The sequence below is a fragment of the Ascidiella aspersa genome, chromosome 7 (genome assembly GCF_963924565.1).
Source record: "Ascidiella aspersa chromosome 7, kaAscAspe10.2, whole genome shotgun sequence".
NCBI classification, from domain to species: domain Eukaryota; kingdom Metazoa; phylum Chordata; class Ascidiacea; order Phlebobranchia; family Ascidiidae; genus Ascidiella; species Ascidiella aspersa.
The window spans coordinates 13,827,462-13,845,765 of NC_139453.1; the positions used below are offsets into that span (position 1 = coordinate 13,827,462).

General features: G+C 36.9%; 1 protein-coding gene across 2 annotated transcripts in view; it reads right to left on the minus strand.

The window, feature by feature from the left end:
* Positions 1–16,771, minus strand: part of LOC146137952 (transcription elongation factor SPT6-like) — a 37,276-nt gene extending 20,505 nt beyond the window's left edge. For both annotated transcript variants that reach the window (XM_083394807.1, XM_083394808.1), the window contains exons 1-18: positions 16,633–16,771; positions 12,584–12,736; positions 11,053–11,264; positions 10,206–10,360; positions 9,893–10,010; positions 9,708–9,803; positions 9,367–9,473; positions 8,765–8,846; positions 8,465–8,554; positions 7,787–7,912; positions 7,161–7,303; positions 6,368–6,455; positions 5,032–5,170; positions 3,818–3,962; positions 2,882–3,113; positions 2,264–2,365; positions 1,373–1,516; positions 342–472 (exon numbers count right to left, since the gene is read on the minus strand). In XM_083394807.1, the coding sequence (XP_083250933.1) occupies positions 342–472; positions 1,373–1,516; positions 2,264–2,365; positions 2,882–3,113; positions 3,818–3,962; positions 5,032–5,170; positions 6,368–6,455; positions 7,161–7,303; positions 7,787–7,912; positions 8,465–8,554; positions 8,765–8,846; positions 9,367–9,473; positions 9,708–9,803; positions 9,893–10,010; positions 10,206–10,360; positions 11,053–11,264; positions 12,584–12,736; positions 16,633–16,735 (2,366 nt within the window). In that variant the 5' untranslated portion in view covers positions 16,736–16,771. The remainder of the gene's footprint in view (positions 1–341; positions 473–1,372; positions 1,517–2,263; positions 2,366–2,881; positions 3,114–3,817; positions 3,963–5,031; positions 5,171–6,367; positions 6,456–7,160; positions 7,304–7,786; positions 7,913–8,464; positions 8,555–8,764; positions 8,847–9,366; positions 9,474–9,707; positions 9,804–9,892; positions 10,011–10,205; positions 10,361–11,052; positions 11,265–12,583; positions 12,737–16,632) is intronic.
* Between the last annotated feature and the right edge of the window lie 1,533 nt (positions 16,772–18,304).

The window sequence follows — 18,304 nt, forward strand, 5'->3', positions numbered from 1 at the left end:
AAATGATTTATTCTTTGGACCAAAGGCATCGCGATCTGATCAGATACCAAATGACATCATTAGTCATTACCCAGCTGAGCTCTAACAAGCAAATAGATAAAATTGTACCATTTTAAGGTAATTTAGATTAAGACGACAAAATTAGCTTTAGTGTCAGGAGATATAGTGACTTCAAGTTGTTAACCTAATCTTTTTTATTTTTTCACATCAGTTCTTCAACGAAACTATCATTTTGCACGTGATTCTACAATGAAAAACGGCATTTTTCGCTTGCAGGTTTCAAGGCCTTAGTTTATGGATTTAAATGAAAGCCGAAGCCCGAAATTAAATTCGTAACCGACCTGTCTTCAGAGTACGATATCCCCATGACGACGGTTCCCAATCTCTCGCCCATCTCGGCATCTTCAAACTCCCTCTCCTCGACAAGGTAGGGAGCCACCGACAGGTAGCTCCGCATCTTCAGGCCGCATTGCTGCAACACAAAACAAAGAGCCTTGCGATCTTTCGGGGCATAGAACCGTTTTCAAAATCACACAAAAACGCTCAGAAATGGCATGTCCTATGTCAGGGCTCACCAAATTACGGCCCACGAGCCCGATTCTACCCGAGGACCAGCCGGGTTAATTAATCCAGCCCGCGGCTTATTTCGTTAATGAAGATGAAGTACAGTTGAAATTGTCGAATGCAATTCAAATCCAAATTTTTATGAAATTTTAACTGTACGATAATTTATTAGGGCCCACTACGGTTTTCATTACACTTCCTTCGTTTAACAAAAAATAAGTTACTACAGTTCAACTTTTTTTTAATCTGCCCGCGATTGTAAATCCTAACAGTTATTCGGCCCGCGATGGTCAGACCTTACAGTAATTTAACAAGATCTTGACTTGCGACCTCGGCTATACAGTGAGTTGAAATCTACCACGATGTGTAATGGCTTGCTTTACTTTGATTTAAAAATTCGATTGTAAAAAAAATATAGCGGACTAACCATTTAAAAATAAACTAGTTGGAAAACTGGCTTCAGTATACTTTCTTCTGCGATTATAATTCAATTTACATTGAGATAAGAACACGATGGTGGACCTTTTAAAACATACACAAACAGTACTAATTAAACTCATCTGCCATAATCAGGTTTAATGTACCTGTACTGCATTATTCTGATCTCTGATGCTAAACATTTTTTTTACATATTATTTAACCACTGTATATCATTTTAGGATTATGTGTAATGAAGAAAAAAAATGACAAACATTAAATAAAACGGACAACTAACATAAAAAAATAACCTCTGTGCATTTCAACTGGCTACCAGTAGGGATTACAAAACAGTTATGAAACAACTTAAAATGTAAATGCCGCCTGTTACCTCCTTGATGCCGTCCCGCGCTTCAGTGCAAAGCACAGTCTTCATTTCCTTGGTGAGTTCGGGATACAAAATACTGTTCAGCATAAACTCCATCACCTTACTGCGCTGTGCGTTCCACTCCTGGACTAAGTTGCTGAATTCGTCCTGCGAAGAAAGCAGTGGCGCTTGAAACACTAGACAAGTGAATTTGCTTTAGAACAAGCAGGACACGCGAAGCATCTATAAACCGGGCCAAGCAAACCAGTGGTCGGCAACATCCTGAACTCAAATTTTACACCAAATAAACGCAATTTATTAACACTGGAGTGCCGTTTTTTTTCTAAATGTAGACATTTGATTGCATATAACCCTAGGTCCATACGTTGATAAACAGTCGTTACAGTTGTAATACCGAAAGCCCTATAGCTTAACTACACATAAATGTACACAAACAACATAATCCGCAGAGGCACTTCTGAGTTTGGTTTTGCCCGGCGACTAGGAAAGGTTGCCCACTCCAGGTCTATATTTTTTTTAGGAGACACCCTGTCGTTCGTATATTTCATATTGTTCTTATATTAGGTTTTTCTATGACGTAACTTTATGTTGTCCTGTAATTACTGACTTTTAAACTTGTTGCGTGAGACAAGCTTCTCAACATTTTTGGTGTTGTTTGAAGCCCGGTCTGTATTAAAATTTTAGTTTTTTTTAAACCGGCCCGCAGTGCACAAAATGTTGCCGACACCTGCTGTAAACCATGGGACAGACTGAGCTAGCTTTGTACAACTAATTACGCAAAGTGATAGAATTGCAGATGCAAGGAGGTGGACGAGCCGTTGAACAGCAAATCGGTGTGGATGCGAAAACGCTAAACTTCGGTATATGCTCGCATACTTGGCGAGAAGCGCTTACCCTGTAGTAGAGCTGTTTTATTTCTTCGAAGTACGTCTGGCCTCCCAGGGAGTCCTTCATGTCCACGTGAAAGTTGACGGTGAGCAAGCCTTCCTCCTCCGCCTGCAATCAAGAAAATTGAAGCTCTACTGAGTTTTGCATGCTCTTTTTCATGATATCCTATATTAAATGCCTTGCGTTGCCGTTTAGAGCCGTACGTCGAACATTATTGGTCAGGCCAAGGGATTTCAAAACCTTTGTCAATTAATTGCGTCGTGAAATTAACAGTTAAGTTGTTTGCTTAAAAATGGACAAGCGCCGAAAGTGTGTGTTTATAATTGTCGGATAGTGTGAATAGAAGGGCGAACGTTGTATAGGTTTCCTTTATTAACTTTTAAAGCGCTGACCTGAAAAAAACAATTAAGGTCAAGAAGTAAACAGCTACCTTTATACAAACGAAACCACGTTTTGCGAATCCCCAACAATTTCAAAATTTTACGGTAAAAGTGGTAACCTACTGGTTTTGTACTAGGCGGGAAATTGGGTCCTAAAAACGCCCAAAACAACGAGCGAATGCCTTACGTCCAAGCTCACAGCATACCGGTTGGGCGAGGTCACACAGATATTTAACTCGCTCACGTTCTGTATGTGCAGGAACTGTGGACCGGCCAGGTCCTTGACGGGTTTGTTGCGCAGCCACTTGTAGGCGTGGCAGGGGTGTGCCTCGTCGATCTCCTGCTTGCCCTTCTTGGTTGGACGCAGCGTGATCTTGGCGCGTTCGGTGAAAGTCTGACGCACGCACTGACGCACCAGCGGCTCGCGGGCCAGTTGCATCGCCACCATATAGCGCGCGCCTTCAAGCACCGCCTCTCTGCGAATAGTAATTAAAAGATGCGAAATAATGTTGGGTGCCGCTTAGCGACGCATCCCTGAAAATTAACTAAAAAATCGGTCGGAAAGTCAAAATTTGCTAAAAAAAATCCTTGATGTGGCCTAGCGATGCCTTCCTGAACCGCCTCCCTGCGAAAAGAAATTAAAAGATGTATCACGCAATTTAAGAGTATCGAAATACAACAAATGCGTCGAAAATTTAAAAGTTTTCGAAAGAAAAGCTGGAAACCGCATTTTAATTTTTTTTTAATAGAATTATTAAAATGCGTAAGACTAGTCCAAATATGCACAAAGAAGCCTACCCTTAACTTGAATACAATAAATTGGTCGGAAAGTCAAAAAACAATAACGCGTTTCCCAGGAAACCGCTTCAATGCGAAATGCTGGTATAACGAAAATTATAAAAAAACGCGCATGCTTCAAGCACCGCTGCAATGCGAATCGATAAAAGGAAATCTAAAATATGGAAAGTAACACTAATTTGTAAACATTACAATATTTTTTTATAAGCATGTTAATAGCCAAACTCCCAACGTTTTGATCTCTAGTGTTTAGTGATTTCTCGTAAAAACTTGTCTCTGTTCGGCCAGTTTTGCACATCAACCGATTTGGTCAGTTCTCTAACACGAAAGTAAGACGTGCGAAAAGCGCCAGCAAGCCCCTTTTTAAAAGTAATCGACTTACTTTGTGTTGAACTGCGGACAGAGGAAGTCTTCAGCCAGGTCGAGGGGCTCAGCTGGATACTGCTCGGTTTCGTGACGTTGGTAGTTGTCGCGAAGATTTTCGCCAAACTGCTCCGGCGTCAAACCGAACTTGTTGGCCACTCCGCCTGTTCACAAACACAACGAAAACATGAATTAATTCGTCGTTATAAATTTAAAATCCTTTGCTGATTTTTTAAACCCTTTTCCTGCTAATGAATGCTAAAAATGGGTGGTTCAACAAATGTTGTATTTAAGTCAACATCCTAATGAGGTGGGTTTTTTGGTCATTCACTCCCACGCAACTGATAAAATGTTCGACGTTTGACATTTGTAAATGCTTGGCTAAGAATATCAAGACTCAACTGAATGTATGTGCTTTAGGTTAGAGAATGACTTATCGATTAAAAGAAAATTTGCAGGGCATGTATATTTTGGTTGTTTTTCTGTGGTATATGAGTTAAAAAAGCAGTAACGAAGTGTAGGTCATGTCACAGTGTTCGCATATCGTTTGTAAGGCGGCCTTGATTGCTTCATCTACCAGTGTCTGTGTTTTACAAAATGAACCGAGCAGATAAAAAACATGTCTGATATTGACAAATACAATGACCAATCAATTTGTAAAACACTTTCGCATAAAAGTAATATTCAGCAGTCAAAAATACGTCATACAATATTTGAGTGGAATAATTCGGCGTTTTGTCATTTTTCAAACAGTCTGTCCGCTACTTTTCAACGAAAGGTAACGCAATAATAAAATAGGGTCATTTTGGAAACACCTTTTAACAAGATTTCGATTTGGCCAACGATTTGTAAATGAAAAAAAAATTAAATACACACTTTAATGGTAAAAATCCAACAGGCGAGTCGTATCCTTTTAAAACACGCGGCATAACACGGGCTTAAAATGGAAAAAAAGGCACAAAAATACCAAACAGTAGCATCTATTCGAGGCGGAGCCATATATTTAACAGATATTTTTTTCTAAAAACATCGATTCCGATGTTACCAACGCTTTTTATAGTCATTTTCGTAGGTCAAATTACGGTACAATTTACTCTTTTTTGAGACATTTCCAAAGACTACAAAAACGGAAAATTGACGCCTTGTCGTTTAAAACAAAAGAACCTTAAGCTTAGCGACGTCATAGACCAGCACAAGACAAAAAATGCTCTTGTGTTAGCTGGAAGCACCTACCGAGCCCGGCGTTGAGGCAAACGGTGTACATGTCTCTTCTCGAGGCCTGTTTGAGGTCAGAAGCCTGGGTGGGCGCGTCTTCGGGGGGCACACTCCCCTCCTCTGCCCTCTCGCGTTTACGCTGGATACGAAGGGCGTTCTAAAATCGAAAAAGTTTAATGGCTTGGATGTATATATAGTACAGGTTTTGGAAACATTGGGAATGTCCAAAATATCGGATCGAAGCCGATACCCGACGCTAACTTATAGTATCGGTCCTCGTCCGATACTAGGGTGGTATCGGTGCCAATACAATACTAACTAAATTAACATAGGTATTTTAGCCATGATTCGGTTACCCAATGCAGCAATTTCTACAGTTAAAGGTAAATTCATCAAAATATAATTGGATAATAAATGATATGACCTAAACTTCTTCAGGCTAAAGCGAATTTTGGCCTTGTAACATGAGAAAAGTTACCTTCGATTATTTTTGAACATTTTCATTTAATCTATTTAGTCTGTTTGACCTAAGTAATGACGTCATTGGTATCGTATCGGATGGCGATACTTTTCGGCTAAGCTATCGGTCGGTTATCGAATTAGAATGTCAAGTATCAGGCATCTCTACTTGGAATATTGATCTATTACCGATGTACGACGTTTTGGGCAAAGAGTGCATGCGTCAGCAGATTCGACACTAATTAATGAAATTGTAAACTGTATGGGTTTATTTTTCATGTTATGATATCAAAATTTAATTTCGAGTCAGAAGGCTTAGTTACTGAGTCGGGACTCGAGTAAGACCGCGTAAAACTACCCGAGTCCCGCGTCCGACATGCGCCAGCGCAGTACCAAATTTTTAAACTGATATGTCCGCCAACTGGAAATTGTAAAAGTAGAGTAGCATATGGTGGAATATTTTCCAATCATGTATTGTGAGTGGATAAATTATACGACCCCCTATAAGTGCATTGCTGAATATCCACGTTATTTTCGTTACGTAAATTGGCGGAATACAGCCTGTAGGGTTAGGGCCGGACTTGGGACTCGACAAACCCACATTTGACCGGAGTCGGACTCGGGTTTAGTTTTTGGCCGGAGTTGGACTCGGGTTATTTTTAACCGACTCCGCAGCCCTGATTGTAGTACAAATTTACATTTTATTGTATGGAACGCTGCGTTGTATCGGAAACCTTGGCTGAAATATCTAATAATCACTTTGGCTTCACTTCGGCACTAATAACACCTGCTATCTTATCGAGTGACGAGCTTGATAGTTACCACTTAATGCCGACTCCTATGCCACCGAAAAAACATCTGAAACCGAATTACCAAACATCAAAGAACCACCGACCTGCATTTTGGGGATGTCGCGACCGTAATGCAACAAGAAGTGGCCGTACACGTCTCGCAACTCTTCCATCGTTTGAACCGTCTGGATCCTGCAAGGTTAACCAAAATTATGATGAAGTTTGTAGGATGTTGTGTGTTTTCCATTAAATCAAGCACAAAATAAATTTAGCTATAAAACGCTAAATGTACTTTGTTTGATCCTGTATTTAGATTCCCTTTTTCTGTGATGTTTTGCTATGGACAAATTCAATCATAACCAACTCGGTGACCTAACAGGCTTAGGCCGCCCTGTGGGATCTACAAATACTTATGCTATTTTTTTTATTTTTTTGTTAAAATAAAATGTAAATCCAATCTACTTTAACTCTAAACGAGCGATTCTCAGCCTTTGTTCCGTTATTGCGTAAGCCATAAATATTGTAAATCCTCACAAAGCGAAATTTAATTTTTGGCTGTAGGCAACAGCGACCAACAACTCAAGGGCAAACGTTGGCTGACGACCAGCCTGTCAAATTAAGGTTAGAAATAACAAGCAACGGGCAGTACTGCTATTTGTACGACTTACGTGCGATTCAATATTTATTCTAACTTTTTTTGTCAAACAATGTTGAACGGAACTAAAGAAAAGTAAGTCTAAAAGTAAAGTAAAGAAGGTAACGGTTGTGGCTGGATTCTTCCCATTCGCCATGAAAGAGGCTGAAATTTGTGAGCAAGTCAGTAGAGTCTGAGCCCAGTCCTCTGACACCCTGTCTCCACTAGGAAGCAGATGCCGCCACCTACATAGGCTATTCTACCTTTCGATGTCGGGGTCGGTTAGGGCGCGCACGTTGTCGCCCAACGGCTTGTCCGGGTCGGCCGAGATCTGCTCATACTGAAAAGTCTGCATCTTCTGCAGCAAGCGGGTCAGGTTCGCCTTTCGGTTGTTGAGCTGCGTCCACTGTGATGAAAAACAAAAACGACAACGGTTTAAGAGACAGTCTGCTAAAATGGACTTGGACGGTTTTGTTATCCAACTGAAAAAGTTGGTAAATGTAAATATAATCTATTTAAAAAAGCATTATTAGTTCGATTCTGGTTACCGTCCGATTTCGTGTTTTGTTATGAAATGCCCCCCAAAACTATTTTTTCGTGTTTGGTTTGCCCATTAAAACAGATTGAAATCATATGGTCTTTGGCAACAACTAGTTTTCAACTTAAAAATAAAACTGGTGAATCGTATTAAATTCTCATCTTAAAAAAAATCGATATATATTTCATTTTGCCATGCGTTTCTGCAATAACCCATTTTATCACCAATCATGTATTTTTTGTAATTTAATTTAATTTAATTATTCAGGCTGATATACATTTTTCAATCAAAATTCAACTTCAACAGAAATTCTGCTTTGCATAACAGAGTAACTTACAAAAGCACATATACCTTTTCGTCCCAGTGATAAATCTTGTTCAGGTCGTGAATGTTCAGCTCCGGTTCAACGTATTCCTTCCTGTAAAAGGCGATGAACGGCACTTCGAACTGCTCGTTTCTCATGAAGTTCAATGTGTCCTGGACATTGCAAAAACGGTTTGGGCGATAAAAAGTAACATTTAAAAAAACAGTAAACGTTTAAGTATACCCGATGTAAGCTAACCCAAAAAACACAAGTTCTACATGAACTTAGAATGCCTTACCCCAAGCCATATTTGTAAATGGCAATAAATTTAGGAGAATTTTTACTCGATCGACCTGTGATTTTAACCCGAAATTTAATCGAATATGGAGATTAATCAAGTATGAAGTTTTTATTTTGATAGCGCTTTTACCATATCGTTTAACCGAAAACACATTTATTTGGAGAAGATTTCAGTTTGACCTTATATTTTGTTAAACTGTGCTAAATACATAAAATATTTTATTAAATGAGTGAAGAACTGCCTAAAACGAATGTCTTGGTTTGGTGTTTTGTCACAACTTGGACTTAATCAAGTATTACTTTGAAATTTGCGTCAAAGTACCCACCACCATTGGCGTTCTATACAACAGTGTAATAAAAGGTAATTGCACTATTTCTACACGAGTTGTGAAATACCTGGAATCACATATCGTAAAAACTCTCACCTGAATTCTGCCAACACAGGAGGGTGGTTTCCTGTTAAGTGACGAAAGAGCAGAAGCACTGAAGTTTGCAGACAATTCATCAATGGAATCCTAGAGAAATATTTCCGTGAAACCTGTCAACATGCAGAGCTACTACTGGAAATGAACTACCGTCTTCTATTTGGTTTTTACGCGCAAAGGCATTTGCTGAAAAAGGCTTTATTTTTATAATACTAACGATGCCTATAAAGAAAATTTTGTTTATTAAAATATGGACGCCAAAAAGTGTTGTATAAGTTTCGAGTGTTACAGTAGACATGCCTGTTTAGAGAGAGTAGACTCCACAAAGCAATATTTGTAGATCCATTCAGCTTCCAGTTCAAGTTCGCTTTCTTCAGCAGGCCTTAAAAATGTTTACTACAGGTAATTAGGTTGCATAATAAAAACGCAAGACTACCAATGGGACCCGTTTTAACCTGTTTTCTCGGAATTTTTATCGCAAGAGATAGCCTTAAGACGCAGTGATGAGGATGCTGCGAGTTATAATGAAGTCAGCATGTTTTTAGTTCTGTCAAACTATAAAAATATAATCAAGAGTCAAAACAACTCAAAAATGTTCCGGACATACGATGTTTGGCTATTTTATGGCACATTTGTCCATATTACAAAAGCCAGCTTTCACATTCACAACTTGCTATTTTTGTGACCCAATAACATATTAATCGATGCTTGAAATAAAATATCCCATGCCTGGTAAGTGTGTGGTCAGCCGTGCTAAAAAGTCGTGTGTTTAGACACGTCAGCAATGTTAAGCAATTCATGCAGCCCATGGTAACAAATGAGTTTACCAATCCTGATATAAAGGATTTAAAAAGAACATAAAAAGTACATTGTGTGATGATATGATTCCTGCTGTGTTTTACCTGACAGGAATTGCCCGCAGCTGAAATCTTTCAGGAATGTCTGTGTTTCTAATTTCAGCGTCCATGTCGGTATAGAAACCCCTCTCCAATGTGTCGGGCTCCATAACCTGAAGGGCAATATTATTTATAATATACATTCTTTCTATCGCAAAAAATGTCAAATATTGTTTCTCAAACATGAAACTTACCATGTGATTAATGTTCGTGTATTTAACTAATGTTACGTTTAACTAATGAACATGATAGTATTTAATGTTTCTCATAATATTTGTCTCTTAGCACAGTTTAAGTCTTTTAAAACAAAGCCACATATTGCAGTCATTAAAACTTATATATCTTACATCAAAGATTGACTTCTTTTTTCGAGACTTCTTGGTTTTCTTCTTTGCTCTTCTACTCACTATTTCTCCATCCTCGCCCATTTCTTCTTCTTCCAGCTTATTAAAAAATAAACAGTTACACTTAGAAGAAAATATAACTATTATAAAACAGATATAAAAACAAAAAAAAGAGCCACAAGATCTACCTGGTCATCATAGTAACCCTCCTCAATTTCATCATCATCTTCATAATCTTCACCATATTTGGCGATGTCGGCAAAGTCAAAGTCAACACCGAAAATGTCTTGTAGGTTTTGTAAAGCACTGTAAAAATGAGGCAATAGGATCAAGTATAAAGTTAGGGAGAGAAAAAATCATTAAGGTTGAAAGACTTTCTGTCAATACTGACTCATAATTTCAACTTAGCGATTGTTTACCAAAAATATTCCTACTAGATAGCCCATCTGAAATTCGCAAATAATAACAAATTCATATAATACTAAAAAAAGAGCCACATACGAATCGCCTTTGCTTCTTCGCTTCTGCCCCTTTTGTGGACGACTAATAGGCTCTCCGTTATCGTCCACTATGAAATCATCCACGTCGCTCTCATCCGACGATTCACCCTCCTCATCATCTCGGATCAGAGGAACTTCAGGTTCCATTACTGGAGCCTACACAGGGGATATTTTAAACATATTGTCAAAAGTGATATAACAAAGTATCAGACAATCTTAAATCTGAATTTAAGATCGACCACTATAACTTTTAAGAACACGATTTTTTTATGTTTTTTTACCAACTGGCAACTACCCACTACGAATAATGAGAATAACATACTTTTTTATATTTGCGATATGGAAATAATTTTTAATTTTGACTTCATAATTCAAATAAGATTTAGTTCATCCACCCATCTAACTATACAACCTTTTATCTTGCATATTAACTTTGCATGGCACTGAATACAGTAAATCAAACATTTTAACCAGTCAGCAATGAAAATAACATAAATCACAATTTGATTTAAAAGTTAAAAAACTTGTGTCAATAATAAAATATCTACAAAAATATGGGCTAAAATTTACAGACACTAATATATTGGTAGAAGTTCAATTTCGGCAGATATTATCGGTAGAGCGCTATATCTCTAACAATGTGAATTTTAGTGCCTGCAAAAGGACATTATGTTAAATTTTATTTTCTAAAGTTTTGTCTAAATATGTTAGGAATGAACTTTACTACGCCTTTTGCATATAATGAAGTGGATGAAATTTTGTTTATCTTTGAACTGTTATCCAATTTTTCGTGTAACAAAATATTAAGTTGTATTGCATGGAAAATCATTCCCAGGGATTATTCTCACAGGAGCTGCGTCATCCTCGTAAGTGCCACGAAAAAGCTCGTCCCTAATTTGATCGCGACCATCATTTTCAGCATTGTCGTCATCCTCATCAGACGAAACAGTGGTGAGACGAGAGAACTTCTTTCTCTTTTTCAGCTTCACACCAAGATTTTCCTCAATAAGGTCGAAATCATCATCTTCTAAACGATGATCTCTTTTTCTCTTTTTGTGTTCTGGAAGATTGTTAAAAAGATAAAATGGCAAGCAGACTCAGAGCTATATAAAATGTAAGACCACGCGATTCAACAACACACATGTAGTAACCTTTCTTCTCAGATTATCACATAGTTTTTAACTATTTTTTTTACATGTTGCCATACAACATTTGACTATTAATATATTTTGGAAATCTTTTAATTAGAAAAATAGAATAAACAGTATATATTACTTTCAAAAAAACGCTAGACAGCAATCATTTACAACATTCTTGTTTATTTTCAAATTTTAATATTCACTTGCTGAAAACAATTGAAGAGTATTTCAAAAAATTATGAATTATTTTTGCTGAACATTAAAAAAATTTATTTTTTATATTGCACAGAATTACATTAAATTATTATTAGTGCAGGGTGGGGCTTAAACACTCGCCCGCTCGCCAATGCGAGTGCAAATCGCTCCAGGCAAGTGCTAATTGACACCCACTCGCCTGACTGGCGACTGGCCACGGCGAGAAATTTTTAACTTGTGTTAAGCACACTACTAAGCGAAATGTTACTTTGCGCCAGTTATTTCCTTAAACACTAAGGCGCAAATACGTTCAACACTACACAAATAATAAGGTTTTAATCGAAGTCACGTTCGAAACTCGTAATAAATATTCTTTGTCCCAGTGTAGATTGTAATAAAGACTCTTTGTCCCGTTTTTAAAAAATTGTTTACCGGCAAACAATCAAAGACGTCATTGCTGCAGTGGTAAATAGTTGTGAGGTTGATTGTTTAACTTAAATGTTGTTAATTTTTAAATGTTTAACCCGGTCGTTGACGCCTTTGGAAAAGTTTACTAAACTTGCGATGCACCCAGCGATAAGAATTTTACTTTTCTGTATTTATTGAATTGTTTGCATAAAATATTATAAGCAATTGCTGCAGTTTTTGGTAACGATAAGTTTGAATGCAAATGTCTTATATTATTTTTAAGCAGAGTTTTTTAAGAGGCCGAAACGGCCCACTGAACACTACGATATTTTAAAAACTACAGCTGAGAATTAGCAATTAGTCTACATAAGTATGTTGTTGCGATCTCTAAAGTTTATAGCACGGCGCAGAACCTTTGGTGCATATGGTTGTTAACTGTGCAAAATTATGGTTTAGTTGTAAATTTACAATTGCGTACCAACAAATTTGACGAGTATTATTTCGGCTGGGCGAGTGCTAATTGATAGCCTAATTTTTTTCTTAGGAACAACCCTGCAGTCTAATCCATTCATTAATCAGTATACCAGCATTTAGGATATGTGAGATTCACAATTACTATATTTCAATAATCAATTACTTGTAGGCGTAACATCTTCATCAGGTTCATCATTTTCCTCATCGTCTGTCGAGTCGACGCTGTCTTCGTCGTTTCCTTCTTCTTCATCATCTTCAACATTGTCGTCCACCAAACCAGCAATGTTGCCGTCCCCGTCTACGTACTTGGCTAACTCTGAAACGAGCAAAACTTATGTTTAGCTAGAAAACATGTGTGTAACATTTTTAATCTTGTTCTAAGTATGGCAGAATGCTGGCGACTTGGCGACTATGTCGGCCAAAGAATCACCCAGAAAACCGAAGAAATTGGTTCCAAAAAAATTGAAAAAAAAGTTTTTTTCCAACATCCCATTTACAAAATACCTTGTGGTTGTTTCCACACATATTTAATCACATATATTTTTGAACAGCGGAAATATGTAATAACATTATATACTACAATTGGCAGAAAGTAATTGTGTTTGTGGCATTTTGAAAAAAAGTTATGGTAGTGTAGTGCACGTTGTTTGGTGAGAAAAATAAGGCATATAGACTGTTTATTATTTTAGAAAGTACACACTTTTGATCATACTATTGTTACGTGTTGGCAGTTTTGCTTTGAATTGGCAAGTACTTCTATGTTGAGTTGATTTCCTGTATATATTGAGTTGAATTCCCCATTCCTGTTAAATGTACAGGTATAACATTTGCATCAGCATATTAAGGATCTAGCAGACTATGCTTCTCCACCTAAGGCCTAAGGTATATTTTTGATTGTTCAATTACGCAAATGCAAAAAATGTTCGCGGTCCGTGCAAACTTTAGCCTGGTTTTGCTAGGTTTCTGTTTCTTTGTTTTTCAGCAACTCTATCCCAAAGGTAATATATATGCATACTATGGGGCATGTTGCACTGTGACTGTGACCATTTCTATTAAATTTTATTGTAAATATCTTTATTTCGAGCAATATAAATTGGAAATTTATCCAAAGAATATTTTTTCATGCTTTTCAATCTGGTTTTGAGCAGCACGTTTTCACACAGGTTTGCCTGAAAAGAGCTATCAATGTAACACTTTTAAAGCAAGAAAAGCAAACATGTACGTACATCCCCACTCCCCAGGCCCCAAGTTGTACCTTCACATGTCCCTTGTGTACTTGTTAATGACTTAATGTCACAAAAATTTTTGCGCCTGCGGCGCTACGTTTTGTTGTCTAATTTACTTATTAATAGCCTTGTTTATCGCAAAAACATGGCAAGGTTCATAGATTCCTCAGGCGAACACATCATTAAAGTTTAGGGACGCGACCCAAAAGTTTTTGGAGGCATTTCAATAGTTTCTAGTGCCTACACTGACTAACCTAGACCAAGTCTGCAACCTGCAATGCTAACCACTATCATCATGAGCTAAGTGTACTATGGTTTACCATACACAAGATACCAAGATACTACGCGGTCACAAAAGGCATGGTCTTTAAGTACAAAAAAATACAAACACACCCAAAAATTTATCTTGTCTATGTTCCAATCTATAGGGTGCATTTTATTAAAAATACACAAAAATCGATAATCTAAACAAGGGGTTCCCAACCTTTTTTGCGGCCATTACCCCTTTGTCAGGTCAGAGAACGCCCCAAAATATTCTGGTGGTATTTTACAGATATATATTGCTAAATTACCTTGCTTTTATAGCTGAATTAAAAGGTAAACCGGTATTTCACTAAAAATGCAAAAGTCAGTTATATTATTTGTCACTTCTCAGTGAGATATTTGTTGCTGCTTAACAAAAAGATAAAATTCGCTCAAACGATGGCTTGATTATACTCAATACAAAACGGAAATTATTTTTGCAGTTGAAAACGTATTGTTATGAGACAATGAGGTTTCTTACTAAAGAACAACAATTATTTGTAGACAATTTTTTTTTCACATCAAAGACTGGAATGGCATAATATCATTTACAACTCCAAAATAAAACTGTACTATGAAATCTGTTTAAAAAGGTGCTCTGTGGCCCAAGGATCTTCTTACCCCTTAATGTCCAATCTCGTACCCCCGGTTGTGAACCCCTGATCTAAACCAGCCCCAAAAACGTCAAATTGCCCCTTTGGGGGTAATTACCAACAGGTTAAGGGAAGAAAGCTACATAACACAAAAGTCCAGGTGGTGCATGTGCAATAGGGATTAAATTTTACCTGTTTTTTAAATTATGGTTTCTGCCTGATATCGCATTATGCGTCACATAAAAAGTAGTTTCCTATTTTTCTAAACAATTTGAACACATTTATGGGTTTTGCATACACTTCAAATAAACCTCCCTCACTTTGCTTAAGTTGGGAATTTAAGCTAACATGATACTTTCAAAATACCTTGATATGCTAAACACGGACAATAAATTAACAGTATGTAATATATTTTCCTTTTTTATGTAACCTAAATTTCATTCTTAAACCACCTAAATCCCTACTCTACCCTCTTTTGAGGGCCGTGATTTCTAAATTTGTCACACATAGTACTAAATTTGTCACACATATACTACACCTCAAGTATAACAATGTCAGAGTTGAATAAAAGCCCTATTGCGATCCATAATCTTTGTTGTTTTCTTGTGGTGCGATTACCTTAAACTTTCTGTACCGCTAGCTGCCGCCAGAGCTTTCCAGCCAAATTTCGTTAGCAACCCAATTAACATTTAAATAAACATAAATTTTAAGAAAGCCGAATATGTTAAGTTTTAATGTTTGACTTTATGAGTACCAGATTATAAACCCTCAAAACTATTTGAGGCGCAAATAACATCACCGTGAACATGAAAAAAAACAGTAATTTTTTTCGTACGACCCACCGGTGGGTCACAACGCAGAAGCTAAATTTTATGCATGACCCACCGATGGGTTGCATCGCCGTGATTGTTTTAAGGAAACTTGAATGCCAATTTTTTCATTTAAAAAAATCCGAGGAATTGGCTATGATCTTCAACAGCCTGCAGCAAGCTTGCCTGAAGTCGAGAATTACCAGTGAAATAAAGAGGAGAGCAAAATATATGGATTCAATATTTAGTTTGAACATACCTAGTGGCGGCAGTATAAAAATGTACAGTATATGCAAACAACCAATACATATTTTTCTTTCCTCAGCACTTAATAACTATTTACAAAATGACAAGCTATGAAGCAATAAATATCAGACGGGATTTAAGATTTTAACAGCGTACATAAAGGTTTTTACAACAATTATCTGAAACAAAAATGTGCAACAACATCTTAGAACACCAATGTCACTGTAACTAATGTAAAACTATTAGGAATATTGTTTTTAATTACGGTACATTTGTTTGTTCATGCAGCCTGAAGTTGTGCAGCTATAATAAAGTTACTAAGTACTCAAATTTGGGTGGCAGAAATAATGTTGTTTCTAAAATACAGACAAATTCTAGTTTGGAAACTTTACATATGGTTCAAGGAATATGGTCATACAGCCTAAAGTTGTGCAGCTGCAATAAAGTTACTACTCAAATTTAAGTGACAGAAATAATGTTGTTTCTAAAATTTTCATGGTAATAAATGACAAGGTCAACCAAAAACACAATTGAAACTAAATTTGGTGCGCTTTGATTGAGTCTAGAGCAGGGGTTCTTAAACTTTTTTTCACCGCGGACCCCTAAATTGTTTTTTTGCTTCGCGTGGACCACGGTAAGCAAGAAATTAAAAAAATGACGTAGTAATAGAAATAGACTGTAGAAATCTGCAATTTTCAGTCCACAAAATGTGAAAAGGAGAATATAAATAGAGACATTCACTTCAGTGCAAAAACGTTTTAGTTTCAATTAAACTCTTTCCTTAAAAAATTTGATTACTTCCTAAATATACACCAATATTTCAATTTTGCCTTCACGGACCCCTTAAAACTAGTTCACTGACCCCTAAGGGGTCCATGGACCCCAGTTTCCCTGGTCTACAGTCTAACAGCTTAACACATTTCATGCCAATGTTTCTTGTAACGCACGACAAGGGCTGCGGTTGATAGGGCAAAAAATTTCTGATTTGGTAAAAATTACGAAAACCACATGATATACTTTTAAAGTAATTAATACCTTTTTCATTTTCTTCCTCGTCCTCACTGTCAATCACATGTTTTGGCTTAATATACTCTTCATCAGAAGACTCCTCAGCTTCATTTACAAGATAGTCTGCCATTGATGATAAGGCTTTGTGGGCTAGTCACCCTTTGTGATTGTTTTTTATATAAGCTTGTTAAATATTATCAGTTTATATTGTATTCCAGTGCTTTGACAGAAAAGATACCAATCTAAACAATAAAATTGTTTAGATATTTTCCTTCTTCTTAATAAAGTTAAATTAGGTTTGGTTATATTTAGCAAAGAGAGGTGCAGCACTGAGAGGTACAGCGCATTTATAGGTTAGGATGCGGGTTAGTGTTTGGGTGGGTTAAGGATTATTAATAAACAATAAATGTAATATTACTCGTCTTACCCTAACCCAAACCAACACCCTAACCCAAATAATGTGTGTCAAACAATTCTAAAAGCAAAAGAAAAATTGGGGCAATTTAGCGACTGGTGATAAACCAAAAAATTAAGCTCTCCTTTCAGTCACAATTTACAGAGCACTGATTTTTTTTTAACCCAGGGTTCGCAAGCTGCATGCTACTTTTCCGGATTAATGCGGCCCTTGCATTCATTGTTTGTGCATTTCTGTTTTTAGAACCTTTACTTAATGTTCGTACTGTCTAGTTACGTGTTACCTTAATTTACATGTTTTGATGTTTTAAATATTTTTCTTATATTGTTCATAGAATTCTTTAAAACTGCACAACTTGGTTAACATGCGGGTTAGTCGAAGTAGAAGCATCTCGCAAACAATTTAGGTTGGTTTGGGTAGTAAGAAAGGTAGATCTTTTTTGTAATAACTTGTTTTGTTCAGTTGTATTTAAGTCACTAGGGCACTCTTTCACTATTGTACATGAAAAGTTATGCAAAAAACAAAACAAAATAATACCGCATACCACAACGCATATTGTTTGGGTTAGGGTGCGGGTTAGCGTTTGGGTGAGGGTGGGTCAAGTAATATTATGTTTATTATTATCAATAACTTGACCCACCCTCAACCAAACACTAACCCGCACCCTAACCCAAACAATATCCGTTGTGGTATGCGGCATTTGAAGAAAGTTTTCTTTTTATTAATTTTCACGTACATAAGTAAAAGAGCGCCGTCACTAGTACCAATTTAAAACAGGAAGCAAAATATCAGTTGTGCAGTGTTTAAAAAAGTTTAGAAATAAAACGAATTTTGTAAATTAAATGCAAAATCAACTAATCATTTTTTTTAATTTTAATCTTATTTTATTTCCGCATACCATAAAATCACAACTTCTCTGCTTTAACATCATATTTCATGAAAAAAATATTGATAAATTTGCGATGCAGAAAAAATATTATCTCACATAACCGAGAGGGGTTGGTAGCGGAGGTCGCATTTACGGGCGTTTATGTCGCATATACGGGCGAATTTCTCTACCGAACATACTGTGTGGTGTAAGGCGTCGGAATGGCGTTCGAATAAATTTTAGTTGGCCATTATAGAATGTTTGTGTTGCCTGACAGTTATGACGTCATATTATGTCTTCATAGTGACGTCACACTATTCTAGTAGTGTAGTACAATTTCTAGTTTTTTTTTTGTGAATTTATATACCCAACCATACTTGCAATCCCAGCGATCCCAGCTATCAGAGCGACTCAGC